This window comes from Leptosomus discolor, chromosome 3, assembly GCF_034619465.1.
Source record: "Leptosomus discolor isolate bLepDis1 chromosome 3, bLepDis1.hap2, whole genome shotgun sequence".
Classification (NCBI taxonomy): Eukaryota; Metazoa; Chordata; class Aves; order Leptosomiformes; family Leptosomidae; genus Leptosomus; species Leptosomus discolor.
In genome coordinates, this window is record NC_141393.1 from 79,702,656 (window position 1) to 79,725,851 (window position 23,196).

The following is a 23,196-nucleotide window of genomic DNA, read 5'->3' on the forward strand; positions in this document are numbered from 1 at the left end:
TCTTTCCTCTGATTGCCTTACATATTAAAAGATAGCAGGCTGAAAAGCCCACATAACTTCTTTCAGGATGTTTTCCTTTCCGAGACGAACTGTGATAGGCCACAGTTTCTTGCTCTACACAATCTACACAAAGAAAATTCATCCTATCAGATCAAGGCTGTCTATTATCTTGAGGCACAGGATGCTGAATACAGCTTGGGGGTTGATGCAAGCGGGTATGTTGCTCATGGTCTGTATCACATCAAGTGTTTTTGCAATGGTATTTGGCTGTAGTAACATTTCATGGTAAAGAACAGGTCTCAAGGTAAATGTAAAGAGCTTGATTCGTAAGGTTTCCAGAATAAATATTCAGGGAAGAAACTTTTCTCACGAAATAAGCATGCATCGTAATTAGTTTTTGAAATAATTTCTGCATGCCATTGCTTTTTATGCAACGCTGTATCTGCTGTACGAATTAAAATAACTTCAAACAGTCAAAAACCTTTATAATACTTCAGTTAAGCATTGTAATGTAAAGCAGTATCATCTTGAAAGACGTTTTGGATCTTGCCAGTGCGAAAGTATTACTTCGCATATATTTCTATACTAATGGGCTTTTTTTCCTTCTCCTCCACCTCCTTCCCCCCTCCCGCCCCAACTTTTAAGGATTTCATCTTTGGCTTGTCAAATGGACATTAAGCGACACTGAGCGTTAACTGCGAGAGCTCTATAAGCGCAGCGGCTGCTGGGATGTTGCGACAGAACGGTGGAAGTAACAAGCGTGGTTTGGGATTAGCCCGACTGTCTACCTCCAACTTCTTCACCATCTCTAATTCAGGAAATTGGGGAATGGGGCGCAGCACCAAGAGCAGCTCTCTGAGCAGCATCAGCTCCAACTCTGACTGCTATGATAACCCTGTTGTGGATCCAGAATATATCATGCAACTGGTGAATGATGTCAGAAAATTTGCAGATGTGCTACTCTATTTGAAGGAAGCCATTCTTTCAGAAGGTGCGTCACTTGCGCTTTATTCTTAATCCTTAGATTTTTCTGAAACTCTCACAACTCCATTCATATGTTTTTAACTAGTCTTTACTGTGGTTATTCCCCCTCGCCCTTTACCTTCCTCCCCCCTCCCCCAGCATGATGGTTACGGGAAATGATGGCTGTTAGTTTGGGTTCTCTATTTCCTCATCAGAACACTGTGCAATCTCTTTCATAATCATAACAAGGGAAAATGGGCTTTTAGCAGGCTGTCTAGGCTGATGCTAAAAGTTAGCGAGACCATCAACTGATTTGTTTTTAACCACCTGAATGTCTTTTTGTAACTTCAAAGAATTCTGTTAATATTTTGGTGATGTTTCAGTTTTCTAGGCTGGTTCAGTTTGGTTTTTGAAAGGTTTAAGGTAGAATGTTTTAAGGTAGAATGTAACTCTTTGCACTTTCTTCCTCTACAAGATAAGTATTTACCATTTTCTGCCAGCAGGTGGAAACTGAGAATTTTCTTGCTTGTGAGGAGGGTGCGTTGTTTTGTGTTCCTATTCCTTTAGGGAAATGGTATTAGTCCATTTTTGGTCATCATCAGGAAAGGTTTTATCCAACTTCTACAGAAATACTATCATGTTAATAGCTGAAATTACATCCAGAGCAGTTTGTTCTCAGTGATGAGCATTTGCAGTCAGCTCTGTGTTTCAAGTCAGTCTGCACACAGCTGAAATAGCTCTGCCAAAAGGTGTGAATAAATCTCAACAGGGCCATAATCTGAGACTAGTGAGCACTCCGTGTCCAGTGTTTTTGCTGAGCACACAGGAGGAGCAGAGTTATTTGTGAGGTGGGGTGTCTGGTGCCTACTGACACTGAAATGGGCATCCTGTCGGAAAGGACTATCAAAACACTGAAGTGTTCTGATGGCCACGCAGCAGTTGTTAATTAGTGTTCAGTTCCAAATTTTGGACCGAGAAGATCAAAAAAAATAACATGGAAGACAGGAGTTGCATCCTTGTTTGATATGACATTGTGGAATTAATTTGTGAAACACTGTTGTCCATTTAAAGGATTGTTAATTTATAAAGGAGAGATGTTTCTTTTTCCGCAGTTGGGGATGTTCTTTTTGACCTCTGTTCCCAAAATCTCATAATATAGTAACATCTGTAATACTGGGCTTGCTTACTGCTGACTGGAGGCAACCTCCTGGAAGCCACATAGTTTGGATTGTATTGCTCCATCTTACTTATCTTTGGAAATGTTTACAGTTGTCTGTCCAAAAATTAACAAAGGTGATTGAGCAGACTTCTTATACGTAAAATTCTGGCTTGTAATGCTTGCAGCTTAGCACCATCCTGAAATTAGCTACATGAATTATTCCAAGGAGGAATCAATTGCAGGGGTAGGAAATTAATTTCTTCCTTTTTGGACAGCATTAATCTATTGGCTTGATGTAGATTTTGTTGAATAGTAAATCTTTGCTCTAAAATTTATGAAATAAGAACTAAAAATAAATTCTCCTACTAGCTACAGGAAAAACATATTTGATTGTATATATGCCGCATGCATCTTCAAGCAGTTCAGAAGTAGTAAAAGTAAGTGGTGCAACAAGGTTGTGTCAGTGAGCTCTTGTATTTGCCTGGTGAGCGTTCCTAGAGTCTGCTGTAGGTCTTTCAGCCTCCAACCACTATTCCTGCAGTTAATGTCTACATCTGCTGTTAGTTGTCATATTGCCACTTTGGCAGATTTGTCTAAAAACTCCTTTCTATGTGCAGTAACTTCACTCTTGACCCTGTAGCTCGCTGCCTTGGAGGAGCTCACCCGTGGTACACTTAACATTCTCCTGATGTATTGATAGTATCTTGGATGAAGAATCTAAGCTGTTTGGAATTATAACATATTCATGTCTGAACTAGATCAGAAGTGCCTCTGGATTCAAGACTTGTAGTGTGTTTTGTACGCTACCAATGCAAGTCAATATATAACATGAACAATAAGTTGAGATCTCTTTTAAGGGGGGGGAATGTTATATAATTGAAACTTTCTGTAGATATCAAGGCTATTTCTGTCTGCGTTACTTATGCTAATATAATTTAATTTATTACACTAGCCTTATTGTTATAATGCTGAATAAATTTCGGACATTATCTTTCAACAAAGGTAAACCCAGCATTGTAACTTACTTCGATTATTTTCAGACTCTCGCCCAATGTTTGTTGTATAAACTTAAATTTAAAAGACTTGGAATCTCCTTGCTGGCACCAAGTAGGAAACTTGTTTTTTAATGATACTTCACACAAAAAACAAACAAACAAACAACACCCCTACCCCTGTTTCCCCCAAAAAAGAAAACCTCGCCCCAAACCCACAAGCAAAAAAACCTCTGAATGTAACTGTAGAGTTGAAAACTTTGTCAGCTGTTTAGACATGAGGGAGCTGCAGTTGCCTCTTGTGTTGAGTGAAATACCATATGTTCCGTACACTTCAGGTCTTGCTGTCTTTTTTTTTTTTAAATTCCCTTTGAATCTAGGCATTGTGCTTCCTGCAGGTAATTACCTGTTCTTAGCAATCCAACTTGAGGCATAGGATCAAGATGCTTTACCAATGTCTTCATTAAAGAAGAGGTCTGGGCTTTTTTTGAACCTAGGTCAATGAACCCAGTGCTGTTTCACAATGAATTTTTTATTTAATTCTCCTCGATGACAGGCTGAACCTCTAGTGGTTGAGCTGCCCAAACAGTTACTGCATCAGTCTCTCGGTCCAGTCTTCAGTTAAATTTCCATGAGGGAGATTGTGTCATATGGCTGATGTTAGTAAGGATCGTTATATTGTCATCATGTCTTTGTGTTTGAACTGAAGGGTCTTCTTCATTTGTAGCATGTGTACTTTATGAGGTCAGAGATAATTGACGTATATTGAGGAGGCTCAAAATAAGTCAATCTTCTTTCCTTTCTGGTAAGAAGAAAATGAAAACTATTCCTTGGAAATCACTGCCTGGAAGGCCAAGCTTAGGAGTGTGTGTTGAATTAATACCCAGAAGACTGAGATCAATACCTGCAATCTGTGTTACTCTTGAGACGGTTCATTTGAGTTTTCAGTTTTATTGATGGCATTCTGGATTCTTGATGTACCCCAGGTTTAGTTCTCCTTTCAGTTTTATTGTACGTCCTAAGTACAAACTGGTAAGATACAATGGCTGGAAAGCTGGTGAGTTTTTTCTTTGTGTTTCAAGTTCCAGTAGTAACATTTCAGCTATAGGTTGAGAGTGTGAGAACCTAATCGTTGCTTTCAACTTGCACCACTCGTTGAAAAGGTAGGACATACAGTGAAGTACAGTCTAAAGCTATCTGTGATCTTCAGAGGTAGTGGCACTCAAGAAGAGCAACAGCTTTCCACGGTAGAGAATGTTTTAGGAACTAAGAAGTTGTTTGCCTCCCACAGAGACCTGCTGAGGGCTTAATAGGCTGACCACAGTATTGAAAATACTTAAGAATTTGAAGTGTGAGAGGTATACTTATGGTAAGTCCTGTAACTTGAAGAGGTTAAATCTTGTCCCAAAGCATGGGTTTAATGTCTCTGTAAGTAAGTGCTGTTGAATTTTGAGGCTGGGTGACTTCTGCATGCGTAATAAGTTCTTTTGGAGAGTAGGAGATACGGTGTAACTGCTATATACTGCCCAATCTTTTCAAAATAGGAGTATGCCTATGCCTCACAGAAGTTGTATAGAAAGCACGTAAGCCACTTTTTGGGAGAAAACATGCAGGACCTACCTCTTCCAAACTTCTGCTGGAGAATTTGAGTTCAAAAATAGTATTGCTTGTTGCATGGGTAACTTTGCATAAGCGAAGCTGAGAATCTGTTTAAGAATAGCTTTTTATGTACGAGATTGGTGACACCACAGTCTGTGCTGTTACTGCATATAGTAAATTCCACTGTTGCTTTAAGCAAATGGTGCCACTGTGTGGTCTTTGCTCAAATGAGATTCATTTACTCAGGTTTAAAAGGACCACACAAAAGAATATTTAGGACACAGTCTGAGTTCCTAATTAGAAGATATTTTACTAAGTGTTTCACTTTTAAATAGTAAACAGTAGCTTTTACTTGTATCGCATGAGATGGGGAAAACATTCCTGTTTCCCTAGTCTGAAGATAGTTAGCTACTAGTTTTGTGACATCTGCTATTTATTTTCCTTAAGGAATGTAATGTATGCTTCATACTGTAAGGTCTGCCCTTGAGACTGTGGGAAATACTGTGTTTCATTATGAATAGCTGCAAGGGTAAAATTTGCATGTGGTTTAGAAGTGCAGGAGTAATTATACTTTAATATATAATCTTGACTGTACTTCAGAATATATTTTGGAATTACTGCTTGCTTTATCACAAACTTTGAAGTAGTCTTCAAAGCGTGATATTGTGTGCTTCATGTGGGTAGTTCTGCATCCTTTTCATGAGCAAAAACTTTTTTCCTCAAGTTCATGCTGTCTTCAACTAATGTAAATTGTAGCTTATTCTAAAATATTAATGTACCCTTTCTTCCAGATATCTTAGAAAACAGAGTAGCAAGATAAAGCTCTTGCTTTTCATTGCAGATTTCTCTTTGAGGATCAGATTTTGCTGTCTGGTTTCTTAGAGCTCGATAAGATATTTTTTTTTTAAGCTGAAGCAGAGGTAAAAATACTTGTGAAGCTGGATGGCCTGGTCAGGAATGCCTGCATCCTCTGTATAGTAGCAAAAGGATCAGGAATGCTACCTAACTTGAAACCTATCAGGTCCTTATTTTTGAAGGCTAAGATATTCAGCTCAGTGGGACAATTTTAAAGGTGTGTCAAGTTAAATAGTTTCCTCAAAATAAGGAACTTGTAGTCTCTAGTGACTTCAAAACCTTGATTTAGCACTACGGAGATTGGTATTAATTGCATACTACACTAAAAGCCAGAAGCTGTCTACTGAATATAGTGCCTGAGGGTCAAAGGTGAATGATTTCTCTTTAGCCCTTCCAGGCTTGATAATGTGTGCTTTTATTATTATTATTACTCTCCACACTTTTAGCACTATAGTATTTTTAGCATTTTATTTTTATTTCTTTATTTTCTTGCAGTGTAAAACATTCACGTCCTTTTTCTTAGCAGTATTTTTGAAAGTCAGTTTGTCCTGTTCTGCCAGGGAACTGAAGTTCATTAGCTATTGCACTGAAGATTACAGATTGAAATAATTTATAATACCAGGCGTAACTTTGCTGTTTGTTCTTTATTCCCATTTTGATGTTTCTCAATGAAAGGTGCTGCCTTTGATACACCTTAAAATGGATGTATTTACCTGTCTAATGACACCTCATCGTATGAGTGGTTAGTAGGTGGGAAACTGCACTAAACAAGGATCTGATAAAGTGTTTACCTTTCTTTGCAACAGTCTCTGGAAGGAATGTTTGGGGGTTTGTTTTGTTTTGGGGGAAGCTGGACTGATTTCTTTCAATGTGTTGTGGAAGATGGTGCTGGTTTTCTGTTTGATAGTATTTTGTGTCTCCTTTATGGAAGAAGGGAAAGGAAAATGCTGTCAGGGCAGCTAACTTCCAGGGACCGTGAGAACATAGCGATTATCAAAAGCGTAAACAATCTGCTTGTGAATTGATTGTATGACCTTCAGCAATCCTGGGGAAAAGGCAGAGGAATTCATGTAAAGTGTAACATGTTGTTTCTCTTATTCCGTGCAGCACAAAAAAAGGATAAAACAATCTGTCTAGTTGATATTAAATCCTGCTGCAGGAATCACAATGTTTAAGGATGTTGACAAATAGTCTGAAGTGGAATTTTAATGTTAATCACTTCCAGGATCTACTGAAGTGTTACATACTTGTAATATCTGAAGAATAATTCTGTAACTTATTATTAAAATACGACCTTTTTTATACTATGTAGCTTTACTCAAACTTGGTCCACAAGGAACTAACTGCATGTTTTAAATGTATTAGCCTGTAATAACATTGCTTATCCTCTTGCTGAACCAAATAAGGTGTTAAAAGGTAAATTCTGACAATTTGTGTTTGCTGCTTTGGATGTTATTGTTCCCACAGCAGAGCTGGCAGAAATCATCTTGTGAGCCACAGCAGCAGGGAAGCCAGGACTAAACTAGACTGGGGCAGGTGTAAGGCAGATGGAAGGAGTAACTTTTGGTGGTTCTCCTGCAGAAATGACAGGTTTTTCTTCCCTACCAACAGCTGAATTGATGGTACAGTTCTGTAACCACTGAAAATCCACAAGATGCATCTAAAATTGTTGTTTTCTTGTTATAAAGCTTGTTATGTTCAGGGCTCTGTTTTAAACCATGCTGACAGTGATTTTTCCACAGCAGCTTAGAGAAGAAACTTAAGCGTGAGCTGCTGCGATCTCACCACTTCTTCCTGGCACTGGCAGCAGTTCTCTGGTGACTGCATAGCAAGCCAGTTCTGGGGGCAGGTCTGCCTGAAAACTGGTCCTGGGAAGAAAGGGACCAGTTTTCAGCTGGATCGGTTCCGTGAGCTGTCCGTAAGGCTGTACTGAGTAACAGCAAAAGAGGGAGAAGGCGGCTGGCAAAGGAATGAGTGGCTGGAGGTTCAAATGGAACAAGACTGAGGGTCTAGGCAGAGTTGGGGTGGCACTCTGCCCTGGCATTACAGCAAGCACTGCTGAAGGCTGAACCGACACTTTTGTCTTCTCTATTGATGCTAAATTTGACAGGGTTATATGCAAGGGGGGGGGGGGTGTGGACGTGGAGAGAACAGCAAGCAGAAAATGCCCTTTGTAGATGGCAGGTTAATGAGCCTTCTCAGCTCTGAGCTTCTGGCATATTTGAATTTGACAGTCATCTTTTAAACTTGTCTTCTTAAAACCTGCTTCTTGTATGCAAAGACATATGTGCTTCCAGTCTTTCTCACCTGGAAATGCCGCAGTACACCTTTTCACCTGTCTCCAAGTAGTAGTCACTTCTAAGTGTTAGTTCTGTCAATCTGAACTTGAAACCGTTCTTTGACAAATGTGAAATAGTCTTTCAAGCTAACAGATGTAAAGTATGTAAACAAGGATAAGAACAAAATAAATACTTCCTTAAATTTTCCTAACAAGTAAATTTATTGCTAAGAACACAAAGTTGATAGATGCGACTATTTTTTTAACAGCTTGTGATGCTTTTTATGGCAAAACTCAGAAGGGAGTGGGGATGGGGGGGGGACAGGCATGTAAACTTCTTCTCTTAGTCAAGCTCTAGGACCACAGCAAGCCAGAGACCTCCTGGTTGTTTTCCCATGCTTCCCTTAATTTCACACTGTCCTTTCTTCCTGGCCTCTCATGAGCAGAAAGCACAGAGATCCCTGGCTGAGTTCTGTTCCTGTCCAGTGCCAGATTCCTCTAACCTGGGAAGTTCCTCAAAGAAAGCAGAAGTTTGATGTACTCCAGAGAACTCTGTCCATAAAAGAACTAGTGAAGCCTGAATGAAGGCAAGCCCACAACAACCCAACAAAAAGTAGTTTGCAGTCAAAGCTTATGGGAGAAAGCCGTGGCTACCAACCATGGGTTTTTTTCCCAGGAATGTTATACTTAAGCCAGGAGAGAGAAATTTCCACCTTTTTTTTTTCTATTTCACTCCAGATCATTCCACAACCTGTTTTGCCCAAGCTGCTTGTTTTCTACACGTCTGCCATCTTGCAGGCTTTTGTTAGGGAGTCTTGGACTTCCAGACACTGTGACCAGAGCCAGAGGAACTGGGCATTTTCTTTTGCGTTGCAGGTTTGCAGTGTTAGAGCACTGCTTGATTCATCTGCAGTCATGGAACAATTCTGCTGTTTCCAGTACTCTGAACAAGTGGAGGGGAAAAAAACCAACCCCATCTGGAAGTTCAGTTCAAGCAAAGCTGTGTTCTTCCTAGTCGAAGTGTAAGCTGCCTGTTAAACGTAGGTTGCTAACGCTGGGTAGTAAATGCTCTTTCTTCAGTTTCAGGGAAGATTGAAGTTAAATAATAACTTAGTGCACCAGCAGATAAGTTTGTGGCTGATAGTACTACCCCTCCCCCAGTTGCATACTCCACATTCCTTCAGAACAAATGTTCACTTGTTGCTATAGTGTCTAAGATCAGCAGTCAGGAGGGGGGGGTGTGTGTCTTGAAGGCCTGTGAGTATTTAAAATGTAAAATCAACCCTTATGTGCAGTCCGGATATTTTTGTTGACTTAAATAATTAGCATATCTCCCTTTAGGAAAACTCTAAACTATTTATAAGAGAGCACAAGCATTTTCTATTTTTATGTTGCTTTTGAAGTGCAAAAAGTGTAAGACCATGCAAAACTCCATTTTCCTCCTTTTTGCATTTCTGAGGTACAAAAGACTCAAAACACTTTAAGAGCCTTAGCCAGTTTGTTAGAATTACCTCCCCCTTCCGTCACAACAACTAGACTAATGAAACTGAAATTACAAGATTAGCAAGATGAAAGATGAGTAGTGAGGAGGAGCATGACTAGTCAGAGGTTTTTTTGAATGTAAATGTAAAGTTAGGCCTTTCAACAATAAAAATTCGTCTAATATGGTTTGCAGCTTAAGAAACAGGGGAACACTTGGACCCCAAAACTTGTATCTCTCAAAGAACTCTGCCCCAATACCTTAAAGATAAGATTTGATCGTTATCCAGGGTGAGGTCTTGTGTTCTTAACAGCAATTCCTGTGTACATGTGGGAGCTGTTGTGTTTAAGAACAGAACAAAAACCCCTTGCCCTAAATTAGTTTCCTGCTCTTGGCCAAATGTGTTATAGCATGTCCACAAAAAATCCTCCGTTTTCTCATTCCTCTGATGCATCAGTTTGTCAAAGTTACAGCATCAAACAAGAACATCAATACAAGTAATTTTTGTGTGCCTAGCAGCACAGGGTTATGAGTTGTGACTGTGGTCTTAATGATCTTGACTTCATGGAGATTTCATAGACGAAATCATTCCTTTTTCTACCAGTTTCATTGGGAGCGTTTGTTCTTCCTATTTACGTAGCTAGGTCACAGAACTGAAGCTGACTTGTTTCTTAATTCCCTGCAAGTGTTCACCTAATCTGGCAGTTGCAGTGGTTTTGTTACGTTAGATCTAATGTCTCCTTAATGAATTAGAACTGCGTGGCAGGGTAGGAGATTGGATACAGAGCCTGGACCTTGATCTCCATAGCTGTTTCCCTTTTTAAAGGAAAGTAGGGATTTTATGGGGGCTCATTTCTTTGTCTTCCTAAAATGTCCCTTTTTATAGAAGATTGAGGTGACTCATGTAAGGCTGTAGAAAACAGTTATGCTTGGGTTAAACTTTCATCTAAACGACATTCATTACAGGACAGGGTAACTGGAAAAAACACAGGACTTGAGGAATTTTTTGGTAGAGGCTGTGATGGAGCTGAACAAATGATTTTTCCTTTTTACCGTTTTCTTTTTTCTTCTTTACTGTCTGAAGGTACTTTCTTGGGCTAATTTTAAAAAGTATGTAGAAATTCTTATTTGCCAGTGTTGGAGACTGTCAACTTAGGAAGGTTGGTTTATCAAACTTACCTCTTCAGAGTTGTGTTCTGTGTCATGACTAAACTGCTTCAGATATTTGAGCAAGTCCAGTTATTGCTTAAATCTGAAGAGACAATAAAAGCCTCGTTATTGTTTAATTTTCAAATGGTAATGAAAATACATCTCATGCAAGGAGCAGTGAAAACCTTTTAAAAGAACTTACAACACTTATTTCTGGGGGTAGGGCGCTCAGGTACATAGTCCTTTTGCTGGTGAAGCAGCATTTAAAATGGCTCTGGTTGCTTTGGTCTAGAATGACGATCAGAGAATGAGTGCTGGGACTTTGGTCCCTTACCTTCTTGCATGTTTGTATGTGAAATAACATGCTGACTTTTAAATTTTTTTAATGTAAATGAGTATTGGAGAATGTATGGGAGAAATAAGAAAGCTTAAGGTGCAGATTCTGACGACTTAACAGTTCCAAAGAGCTATTGTAATAATACAGCGTGTTCCCTTTTTCAGATGGGTTGATTCTCTGTGCTGTGTTTAACTTGGGTTCAGGGCCCACAGGTGGGTGTTGCAGCAGTTCATTACATTTTAAAAAGTTCTGTTAGTCCTACTTATCTATGAGACATAGAATGACCCTGGTGTTATGTTGCTACACATACTGTGAATGCTAAAGGGAAAGGAATAAAGTGTTTCTTCTGACTCTTGTAATGCCTTAATCCTTTTCTAGCTTTAGGAATATGCAAGATGTGGGAAGCCTGGTGAGGAAGTCTCAGCTGAGATGCATTGAAAATAGTGTTGTCTTTGATTAAAATGAATTGCAGGATTCAGTAGTTTTCAGGAATTATGTTTGTACGGTGTAGTTAAAGTGCAAGTGTGTCCCCTCTTTCACTCCATACCTTTTCAACAAGAGGTTTTGATATGTTAAGGATTTGGGGCCAAATTTCCGTTTTGTAGCACAGGGTTTCCAAAGGGTGCTCTTCTCTGAGCAGTGTATTGGAATTTTTCGGTTCATGCAGGTGTGATCGGTTTAGGGCTCTGTGTTGTGAATAAATGTAACATCTCGGTTAATGTTCTACTTTTGGACTAAAGCATATTTTTTGCCCTGTCTGTAAGATCAGGTGTTGCTGAAATAGTTATGTACAGGGAGTTTCTGAAGCGTTAGCTTGAAGATTGCTCAATGTTCACAAATCCCTATTGCTGTTTTAGGTTGATAGTGATATGAGTGGATTCTTTAGTAGGATGCTTAAGTTATTTTGCTTTTTTGTTTTCTGGGGATTTTTCATTCATTGATTGTTGTATAGGGTGTATCGGTACTTTATTCTACATGCTACCACAACTGTGGAACTAAAAAGTCTGTCCAGAAGTTCTTGAATGCCGACAAGTGGAAAAAAGTGTTTACTAGAATCACTATAGTGGAAGTGCAGAGAAACAGAACAGTACTGGTCAACAAAGTGGACTGTGATCTCAGTGCACAAGTAGGTTAACCGCTACCAGCAGAAGAGTAGTTGGAGTCAGCTTTTTGGAAGGATAGTCCTGTACATTTTGTGCTTCGTTTGGTAAGGTGCAAATTTATCTGAAAGCTTAGTAGCATACATGAATTGTGATAGTTGAGTGAAGACAGTTTGTGAAGGGCCTTGAGAAAGTGACCATGATAAATAGCTTATGCCAATGGTGAAGAAGGGGAAACTAATAGTAGGATTAAGATTGCAGGGTGGTCAAATTCGATGCTTTCTGGTATTCATGTTTAAGCCCTTGTGTTATGAATGAGCAAACAAACTCAGCAAGGAAAGGAGAACTCTTTGTACCTGTAGCTGGCTTTGACTGATGCCTGGACATGAGATTTTAGAGAAGGTGGCTGAGAACTTAATTTGGAAAGAAAGCAATAGGTCTGGAGTGTATGAATAAATCTGCTTCTTAATAACAAGAGAAGCTTGTTATACAACATCAAATGCTACATGCTGTTGGATAAAAAACTAAATGCATGGGGCTACTATTCAAATATGTAGTTGACCAAGTTCTGTCTGTTTCTATTACAATTTTCACATTCTGTAGCTTTTACTGGCCTGCACATCCTTTGGTTGTTTTTTTAACTTGGATTGACTAGCTGGAATGACAACTTCAGTGGTACTAGGGTCAAACAGCTGTATAAATCCAGAACCATAAAGCAAACAGGTTCTGTGGTTTGTCTTTTTCTTTGCAAGATACTTGTGAAGAAATACTACTCGTAGTATGCAGAGTGAGCTGTGCAGTGGGTTACTGCTGTCTTTTGGGGTGTGCAAGTGCCCGTGTGGCATCAGTTACAACTATAATGACAGTGTTGTAGTGTTTTCATATGAAATTGTCAATGATGTTTTGGTGTGAAATATCTAATACTGGAACATTATTGCAGAGGGGCTCGACTGTTCCTGAATGTAGGAAGTGGGAAGATTTTGGAAGTATTTCCTCTCGAGTGTTCAGATGGCTCATCACTCGGTGTCAACTGTGCAAGTTACATAGCCAGGCTTTACTCTCTTGGGTGGTTGTTTCAGCGGAACTTCAATGCTGGAACTTCAGATAATTAATCCTTTATGTTCACCAGTTTTCTAGACAACTAATGGTACTGGCTGCTGCTTTAGTGATTTGAATCCCACTTAAAATCTCAGTTGATTTTGTGTAACTTTTTTTTTCTTTCAATCAACAAAACAGGAAGGGAATGCTGTCACATCTTATAGCAGTCCATAATTGTCTTTTAAAGGATCCTTTAAAAGAAATGCACAAAGTAACGCACCTCTTGTTTAACACCATATAATCTCATAATCCTGGCTTTGTGTGGTCTTTTTGAAAACTAGGTGGGCTGGCAGCAATAAAACAGCTTCTTCACTCAATTGGTGACTTAGGCTAGAAGTGGAAGGAGCAGCCATGTAGAACAAATATTTTACTTTTAGTCTAAAATACTGAGTTAAAGGTTAAGTATTTTTTTATAATCTCTTGATGTGAGTTACCAAAGGTTAAATTTATTTTCTTTTGAATGAATAAAACAAAACTTTCGTACTACCCCTTCTGTGTGCCAGTTTGATATGTTAAGATCAGATTTCTGGGGATAGTTTTTCCTTGTTTGATTTTTTTTTTTTCAGAAATTTGTGTTGTGAAAGTTGAGTGAGTATTACTTCATATGTTTTCAGAACTTGAACCAATATGCAAGGAACATAGTTGCCTAAAGCATAAAAGTTTTCCCAATTTATTTTAACGGTGTCTACCGTTCGTAGCTATTCAATCCAGGGACTATTTTACTAAGTTTTAGTGAAATGCCTCAGAATAAGAAATAAGTAGCAGACTACTAAAGGTACAGTCGCTAATCCTGATGGATATGACTTTCTGGTGAAATGTGACTGGTCAGGCTTATTGCAAATGTATTCATCGTAAAGAATGTAGTGTTACATCCACCTGGCAGTTTACAATTCTAACTGTGTTCTGAAGCGCTGAAACATTATCCTCACCTGGTTTTATTCTTAAACTCCTGGAAGAATCAGGGAAATGATGTGAACAGTGGCTAAAACGGCCATGTAGTGTGTTCACTTTTGTGTGTCAGAAATGGGTAAATAAGGAAACTCCAGCAATTTTCATTACTGGCTTCTGGTCCTTAAATTTTGGGTTAATAAAAGATTAATGTATTCTAAAGATTAAACTGCATGGCTGAACACATCTAGGTTAGTTGACTGGAATCTCAAGGCTAGTAGAATACAAAAGTTGAAGGAATGTAGCGTACAGCATATTGAAATAGATTAATGAAAAGCTGCATTGTGGTAGTGTTTTTCCAAAAGACTTCCCCACATACACAAATGGGGAGTTCATCTATGAATTTTAATGTGAAATGAATGTGAAGTAAAAGCTGTTTTGCTGATGTCAGTTGGCAAACCAACTTAATGAAAATATTTAACTGCTTTCAGTGTAGGGAATGATGAGATTTTGATTATTCCGATGTATTTTGCATGTACACCATCTATTTTCTTGACTTTCTGAAAAGTTTTTTTAAGGCATCTTGATTTTTATAACTTTAATTTCTGAAAATGAATCTAGTCTTGGTTTGTCCCATTTACATAGGCCAGAAGGACTTTTTACATAAGCTTTAACTTTTCAGAAGTACAGAATTGGCCCATAATTAAAATGGGGTAGGAAGATTTGCCCGGTTTAAAAACAAGCAAATAAAAACCACAACAGCTTAGTCACCTCAGAGGCTAGTTAGCATGGCTAATGGTCAAATTTAAATGGATAGACTGATGTATTTTGGCCAGTCCCTGATAGCAAATGACAAATCTGAAAAGACTGTTTCAGTATTTGTGGTACACAACAAGAGCTCATCATGCTAGAAATCTGTCCTGGAAGGCTGGGCTAACAGGGGATAGTTTTCTGTTTTATCCAAGAACAATTTTGCTGCAAAAGTTGCAAGCCTACGCTTTCACCCTGTTTATTTCAAAAAATCAAGAGAGAAATTCCACCCTTAAAATATCAAAAACACTCGTAAATATCAGGTACTTTCTAGTTTTAACCTAAACTTCTACAACCTAATTTTAACATATTTAGTAGTTTAGCAGTAAATAGGCAACTGGCTTTGCAAATGTTAAATCCTTTCTTATATTATAAAAGCATTTTTTGCATATAGTAAATGAAATCAAACGTTGCTACTTGCAATATACTGTATTCAATAACTATTTGCAGGAAATTTCCATGCATTCTCACTGAATTGGATCTGCATATTATTCTTCTCAAAAAAAACCCTCCCAAAAACTTTAATGCTTTTACATCCAGTGCAGGGGTTTGGGTTACTATTTTTTGTGCCTTTCTTTTTTTATTCCTAATCAAACTTCATGTCCTTGGTTTTTTATTCATTGAAATAATTGCTTAACTGTTTAATTTCCATAAATTGTGACTTTTTCTGCAATATAATGTGACTAAAACATTGGTTGCAGTGGATTCTGGAGCACATGTTGCCAAAGACTGTATGAATTTGGTGTAGTGTCTTTTAATGATGCCATGACAACAACAGTTGCCATGATACTGATTAACAAAAAAGCTAGGACTGGCTATCTTGCTATTTTGAAAGCTGAAAATACAGTGTTTCTTGACATAGGAATGGATAGGTATCTTCTAATTCTGCATCATAATGCAGGGTTGAACCATGGTGAGTTCACTAGCTTCCAGCCTTGTTTTACAGATTTTACAAGGATAAATTCTTCCAGAAATTATTTTAATTTTTGTTTTTCAGTGAATTAAAATGTTTTTCCTTACATCTGCAGCACATTTATACAGCCAAACAAAGGAAGAAATACGACGGCTAAGACTGCTGTCTTCTCATCACTCCTGAACTGTGGCCACCAACAAATAAAATATCTGCACCACCATTAAAGAAAAAGTTTTGTTCATTCTGTATCTGTATAATCAATGAAAATCATGTCTAGCCCATATGTTTGTTGCCTTACAAAAGCTTCCTTGCGGCTAGGCTAGACAGCAGTGACATAGGTTAACTTTACATGGTCAAACCCATGTGTAAAACATGCTTTCACTGTGTGTTTGATTAGTTCTTGTGTTTTGAGTGTGATAGTGACCTCTGTCAAATCAGACTGATATGGCAGGCTGTTAAATCACGTTGGAATGGAGCTGCTAGGGGGAGGAGGGTAAAACCAAAATGATTCATTAATCTGGCACTGTTTCCCGAACTGCAGATGGAGGAATTAGGTGACTTCCACACAGTTGATTGTTGTATCATTGTTTTGCCTACTCTGTGATGCTCACTGGGAAGTCTCATAGTCTGGATCAGGTTCAGAACTGGGTGCTGACAGTTTCCTAGTACACAATACGGACATTGATGGAGGTGATAGTAACATGATTTTAGTTCAAAGTTGTTTTACTTTGGATTAGCCTCATTCCAATGCTGCCTCTTCCTCCCCACCGACTTAGGTGGCATAACTACTGATAACATGTAATCCTTCTGTGTAACATCATGGAAACAGGATGTGATTTACCTTAATGCCAAACATGAGGTTATTGGTAAATAAGACTCGACAGTCTTTTAGCCAAGACTCATCTTGCCGACTGAAATGTTGGTTACTCAAACTTCTGAATCCTGCCAAGATCAAAAGCGATGGGGAGCTGACTGTGCGCGTTCCGAAAGGTGAAACCTAAATAAAAAGCTCTGGATTCAGATACTGGGGGAATTGCTTCCCATTTTGTGCACTTCTTCTCACCGCCACCACCCTGCAAGACTGTAATGTTTCCTTCTCTGTTTCTCCTGAAAGAGGTTGGGTTTTATACAGATGATGTGAAGTGGTACTTAAAACCAGAATTGAGACTCCTCTATTTCAGTGGAAGTGAAAGGGGAGCTGAAGTATACACTCCCAGGAAAGCAGCAGTTTACAAAGGCAGTTCTCAAAATGGGGACTAGACCTAGTGAGAGTGGTGGTTAGTTTCTGCCACTGGCTGTGGCCCAGCGGCTTTGTACACAACCAGAATGTAAGTGTTCTCGTCCAATTGCGTTTATTCATCTTCTTAAACGAGTGGTAACATCCATAGAGTGACGGAGTGAGTTCATGGTAGACACTTATCAAAGACAGGGCATTGAATTGTGTTTGTGAGCATAGATGGAGAAACTGTTTGTGCAAAAATACAAATTACCTTGTTTATAGTAAGATTTTCACAAGAAGTGGGATGCATTTATATATATTCTCCCCCCCCCCCCCAGTCAAAAGACTGGTCTGTATATAGAAAGTTCTGGCTGTAGAGAGGATGCATGGCAGGTTGTTTCACACTGATAGTGTCTTTTGCTGTGTGTTACAGTGATACAATCACATCTATCTACTTGTAAAAAGCTTCTTATGGAAAGCAGGACCTTATTAGATGGTATGAACTAGAATATTTGCTTTGAAAGTCTCATGTGTAATCTGACTTGAAGATTTTTTCACAGATGTGTTACTTTTCAGTTGGCTTATCTAGATCTATACCCTATCTTTCCTTTTCATCGGTGTGACCAACTTCAGTTCTAAACAAACTTTTAGCCACAGCAAAAGAGTAGTTGTATTAGTGGTTCCTCTTCTTATAACTGGTGAAAATTGGATAGTAGAGGGAGAGTCTGCTGCTGTTAGAAAGCATTAATGTTCTAGGTGGAGAAGCGGTAAGCAGAATGGTGCATGTATCTTCTGTACGTGGCTAGACAGCAATGTAGGAGATGTGATGGCCATGGAGGGGAAAACCTGTATGTTAGTCTGTATTTAAACTTGTCCTGGCAAACATTTGTTGAAATAAACAGCTTCAGAAATGTTTGGGCCAACAATAAATCAGGTCAGACAAAAGAATACCAGCCAACTGACACAGCAGTGCCTTTCCCGACTGTGTGTATTGTGACCAGCCCTGACTTGGCAGGGAGGGTGACTGGCGCTGACAAGCTTGATGAGCGAATTTTATTTTGTTTTGCATGAACAGAATCCATAGCTGTACGGCCATTATTGCTTGCTAATATTTACTAAACAAAGGTTTCCTGTTGAGAAATACCTAAAATTAAGAGAATAGGTAGCCTGTGCTCTTTTTACAGTAACGATGGATGCGTGGTTTTAAAGTGTGGTGCCCAAAACCATTGAGGAGTGGGATGCTAATGACAACAGCATGCTACTGAGATGGCTTGTCTGACACCGACAGGCTTCCCAGCTGCTTTGTTATATTGTTCTTGTACATTAGGCTTGTCAGCTTTGGATACTTGCTTTTTCACCTTACTCTTCTTTCTCCTCTTCTCCTACAGAGTATGCTTTCATGTGGTTGCCTTTACCTTTTGGAAGAGCTTGTTTTCAGCTATTGTAAATGGCAAAGTTAAACTCCAATGAAAGAAGATGCACAGATAGACTACTAAGCTCTCTCCAAGCCTTTTTTTGCTTTTCTTCCCCTTCCCCCCCCCCTCCCCCAGTTTTATGAACTCTGTGGGGTTTTTTTTTTTTCTTTTGAGGGGTAGAGGGCTGATTGGTTCTTCCAGGAGATTCCAGGAAACTGTAGTCACCCAAGCAAACAGCTGAACTGACGTGCCCAGGGTGGTCCTCTGTGCTGCAGGATCACCGGCAGTTGCAGTCCTCTGGTGTCAGTACTAACTAGTCTTCTACAGTATTGCAATTCGTGTTTTTAAGCTTGAGAAAGATTTTTAAAACGATATAGCATCCATTGGTGGAGGAATTTCCTGCTTGACCTCATGGAGATAAATGAATGTGTACAGTGAGACAAAGGACAGAAGAAAAACTGAAAGTAAATATTAATTTTTATGACTGCTTAAGTCAGAGTGAATTGCCGTAGGAACTTGTTGGAGACACATTTCCTCATGCATTCTTTTCACTGTAAACAATATTTGCTCTGCTGTTCCTTTGGTCTCGGTCACTTTTGGACTCCGTAGTATTAAAACTGTGTTTCTGTTAATCTGGCATATTTACATTGTTTTATTACCTGAGGTTTATAAATCTGTCCTGAACAGGAAATCTCTGGTTTAGTGTCTGTTTGCTGAGTATCAGTTGCTGGATGCAGTGCAGTTGTGGTTCCTGATGGTTTCTGCTCCCACCCCTCCCCAAGCACTACTTGTGTCACAGACCTTTTGTCTTCTGGAGGCACAGACACAATGTTTTGGATATTTTGTAAACAAATAATACCGTGATGGAATACAAAAAAATCTCAGTTGGGTGTAGCCAGACCTTTGCCTTTGAGACTACAAATACCTAATCTCGTGCTTGAATGCATTATTTTAGTGATAGTGTTCTCCTGGATGGTATGATAACCATCTAATTCAACTCAGCAGTTGTTTTCAACTTGCATTTCCCTTTGAAGCTTACTGCTTCTGTTTCAAGCTTGAAGAAGCTTGTGTACCTTAAGGTTTTTGGGGTTTTTTTGTCTCTCTCTCTTCCCCCTCCCATTTGTCTGGTAAGATACTATTAAATTTTAATAGTAAGAAACTGCATTTTGGGATCAGGTATGCTTCAGTCTTCTGTATGTTTGGGTTTTGGGTTTTTTTGCCTTGACCTAACCTGTAAGGAACCTCAAGAGGCTGTTTTATCCTGTAATGACAAGCCTGTAATTGTGGGTCACACTGAACTCCCAGAATAATTCATGCAGTTTGTCTTATGCCTGTGATGCAGTCCTTCCTGAGGACTCTCAAACTGGGAGTAATCTATGGATTGGTTTGGCTGGTTTCCTGCCTTGTTTCCCTTCCCCTACTAGTTAGCGGTCCAAAACTCTACCCACCGTGTCACCAAAAGGACCTGGTTATGGGATATGTGCATGCGTATTCCTGCTCACATGGTTAGGAACTCTCTTCTCTCCAGCCACGAGTGGACATCTGTGCATCAGAAGACAGGGACACCTTCATCTTGGCTAGGCAAGAGATGCGGTTGTGGTCAAATGGTGCACTTGTGCAGACCATCTCTTGTCAGTTGACCACAATGTTCATGCTCTTCATGTGAGGACTGAAACTGCCTATATTCTGTTTAGACAGAGGCAGCTTATGGGGAAGGCTTGTATATATAGCCTTCAAACGCCTCCATAAAAGCCTGTCTGTGCCAGTCCTACCACATAAATCATTAGTCCTAATGAAGGATTGTGGAATATTTGTCTGCCTCTGGAGGTTTGTAAGACATGAGACATCCATAGACTACCTCCTCCTTAAGCACTTCAAAGCTTAAGTCTACACACTAGACATGTTTCTTAATGAACTAATTGGAATTACCTTTAACTGCCTAACATCCTATTTCCCGAAAATAACATGTTACTATAATTTTCAGCTATATTTTCTATGTTGTCTGATCCACTTTGGGTTTGTGGGCATTAGTACAGCTCTGGTGTCTTTCCTTTTCCCCATTGCCTTTACTTGGAGCTGCCTGGTACTCCCAACAGCATTTAGTCTTGCATTGTTGGAGTACAATTGAGGCTTTGATGGATTAAAGCCCAAAGGGACTATTAAAATTATCTGGTTTCATTTTGACAGCTATAGAATTTCTCCAAGTGTTAGAAGGTGGCAATGGCCATGCTGGCTTAGGCCAAAGCTGTGTCTAATTGGGTGTCTGAGCTTTGATGACTGCCAAAAATGAATAACTAGAGAAAAGTAAAAATGATAAGTTGGACAAATCTTCTGAACCCTTTCTGCTTAGGGGGGTTCTTGAGCTGTTGCAGGTTACGTTGTTTTAGTAGTTCAGTAGACTAAAGAGTGGAGTAATGGAGTGAAAAGTAGTTGTAGGGGCAAGTTCAAAAGGAATTAAATTAATTCAAAGACAGCAGGTCTGTAAGCCGTTACTGAAGTGCATAGGAACAAGTATGGTGCAGCAGCTGTGGGTGCTGAGGGACTGGACGGCAGAAAGCGGCCACTCTTGTCTAGTCTCCTAAGCAGCATCGCCCACAGCTGTGTAAGGCACAGGCTAGCTGGGCCCATGGCCTGACCCTGTAAGGCATTTATGGTCTCATTAGTAACCCACAGGAAAACTTAGAAGAACTTGTCCAGTCTTTCCTTGTTTCCATGTGTCAATGCTATGTTTTCACAAGAAATTCCACAAGTCTTTTACCTGAAGAATCACCTTTTTGTGTTTCGAATCTGGCTGCTGCTTGATCTGTTTAATCATCTGAGGTGTGTTGTATTTAACTGAAAGACATCGGTAAGCGATTGATTCTACCCAGTATTTTCACGCCTGTCATGATTTCCTGATATTCTTTCATATTCCTTATAAACCATCTCTTATCCAAGGTCCCAATTTCTGCTGTTGTTGCTTGCATGGAAACTGCTTCAAGCCTGGATTGCTTTCCCCGTTAAGTTCCAGACTCTGAGCTATAGTATGCCTTTTAGATCAGTGTGTGTTTGTCATAAATGTACTTCTGCTGCTAATATGTATGTACTGATTCATAGCCACATTTAGTACTAGCTTCTTGACATATTTTTTGCCTTTGCATTTGAGTCCTCAGTTAAAAGCCATTATGTATACATGTAAATGAAGATAAAGCCACAGCTATGTTTCTTTAATAGATTACACAGAGCTTTCTTAATTTACTGCTGTGTAAGATGGGTTTTCCTAGACTTCTGTGTGTCCTGTTACAGACAGAGCTTCCTACTCCCCTCCAGCAGGAAAAAACACGCAGAGTACCAGTGAATAGTAGATAAAGTTTTTGCCTTAGTCCACTTCCTGAGTCAAGGTTTTTCCTTTGACCACGTATAAGCTAGTCCGAGTTGAAAATAAATCTCCTGATATTTGACATCAAGGGAGATAAAGCCTGAAGCACAGTCGTCCTTAGAAAGCTTGCTTTTGCACTTGATACCATCACGTGTAATTTGTATGTACCCGCAGCTACCCACCTGACAGTAGCGATAGACTGTACTGATGTGTTGTGTCGTACTTTGTTGAGTCCTCAGGAAAATGTAGGTGCCTCTAGCCTAAATATAATGTCTTGTAGCTGGAACAAAATGGCTCAGATTTGAAACTGTTCTCTGAGTAACACTGGATCAATTTGCACTGCACTGCGATTGTCTGTATTGACCTGTTTGTTATCGTGGCCACAGACAACACAGAGTTGCCATTCCCTTTCGCTCGGTGGGGAAGTGAGTCAGCTTGTATTAGATCCTCTTTTTCTTTTTCATAAGCTAGACTTTCCTGAATTTGAAAGCTTTTTACCACAACTTGCAACGCAGCACTCTAGTGCGTGTGAAACTTTTAATTCCGTGCCCCAGCACCTCTTCTGTAACAGAACGGAAGAGATTGTGGTTTAACCTGTGCCGTGTATGCAACAACAACTGTTTTTTAAAAAAACAAGGCAGGGGGCCAGGATTTAGGGGTGCATAGCAAGAGGCATATGCTGTAAAAAAAAAAAAACGTTTGCCCTATATGCGTGCTTGTTTGAGAATTTTTCTGATTAGGCTGAATTCCACAAAATAATTTAGGTGTTCAACTTCTTTATCAGGACTGACACGCTTAAAGACAGATCTTTGTAGATCTAGGCATGTATGCACTAAAGGTGTTTAAGGTTTGACTGACACTGGAGTTAAAAGCTAGCCAACATTTGCCAAAAATCTTTAAGTCTATCAATATACAAAAATGGTGTTGAATTTGTATGAAGTGAAGAAATATCTAATGAGTAATTCGAATCTGCTTTTGTTGATACTCTTTTTCGAATATATGTAATTATCAAAATGGTGGTTGATGAAATGACATGAGAAAAAAGGATGTTTAATTCAGAAACCTTAGATGTAGAGGGAATTTTTAAGTGTACTTGCTCGACTTTTTGGAAGAAATTAGTTTATATGTAAATGGCATACAGCATTGCAAGTAAACTGTTGGCAAATGCTAATATAACTCTTTTTCTTTGGCAATTGATTTGTTCTAAGCAGGCCCAGCTTCCCTATGGCCTAGACTTCAGTGCAGCTGAATACCATCAAAGTGGTTTGTAATGTGGTTGGGCATTAATTCACTGTTTTAACGTAGTTTCTCCTTTACTTTTTTCAGAAAATCAAGATGGCCTGCATCAGGTAGTACACGAACGCCTGGGGGAGTTGCTACGTGTTTTAAAAGCAGTGATAAATAAACATCAGACGCTGAACTCAGTTGATATTCTTAGTGCTGCAGGAACAGTTATTGCAAAAGTGAAAGGTAAGGAATTATTTCCTTTTGTGTTCTTGGAAAATTGTAATTAGTGACTTGACTGACTCTGGCTTCGAGTTACAGATAGGGTTCTATGTATACAGAAGAAACAAGGGGGTCTT

At 39.2% G+C, this 23,196-nt stretch overlaps 1 protein-coding gene across 5 annotated transcripts in view; it reads left to right on the forward strand.

Moving 5' to 3' along the window:
• The first annotated feature begins 729 nt into the window (after positions 1-729).
• Positions 730-23,196, forward strand: part of ARHGAP29 (Rho GTPase activating protein 29) — a 50,091-nt gene continuing 27,624 nt past the window's right edge. For all 5 annotated transcript variants that reach the window (XM_086462725.1, XM_086462727.1, XM_009948933.2 and 2 more), the window contains exons 1-2: positions 730-991; positions 22,940-23,083. In XM_086462725.1, coding sequence (XP_086318851.1) covers positions 730-991; positions 22,940-23,083 — 406 coding nt within the window. The remainder of the gene's footprint in view (positions 992-22,939; positions 23,084-23,196) is intronic.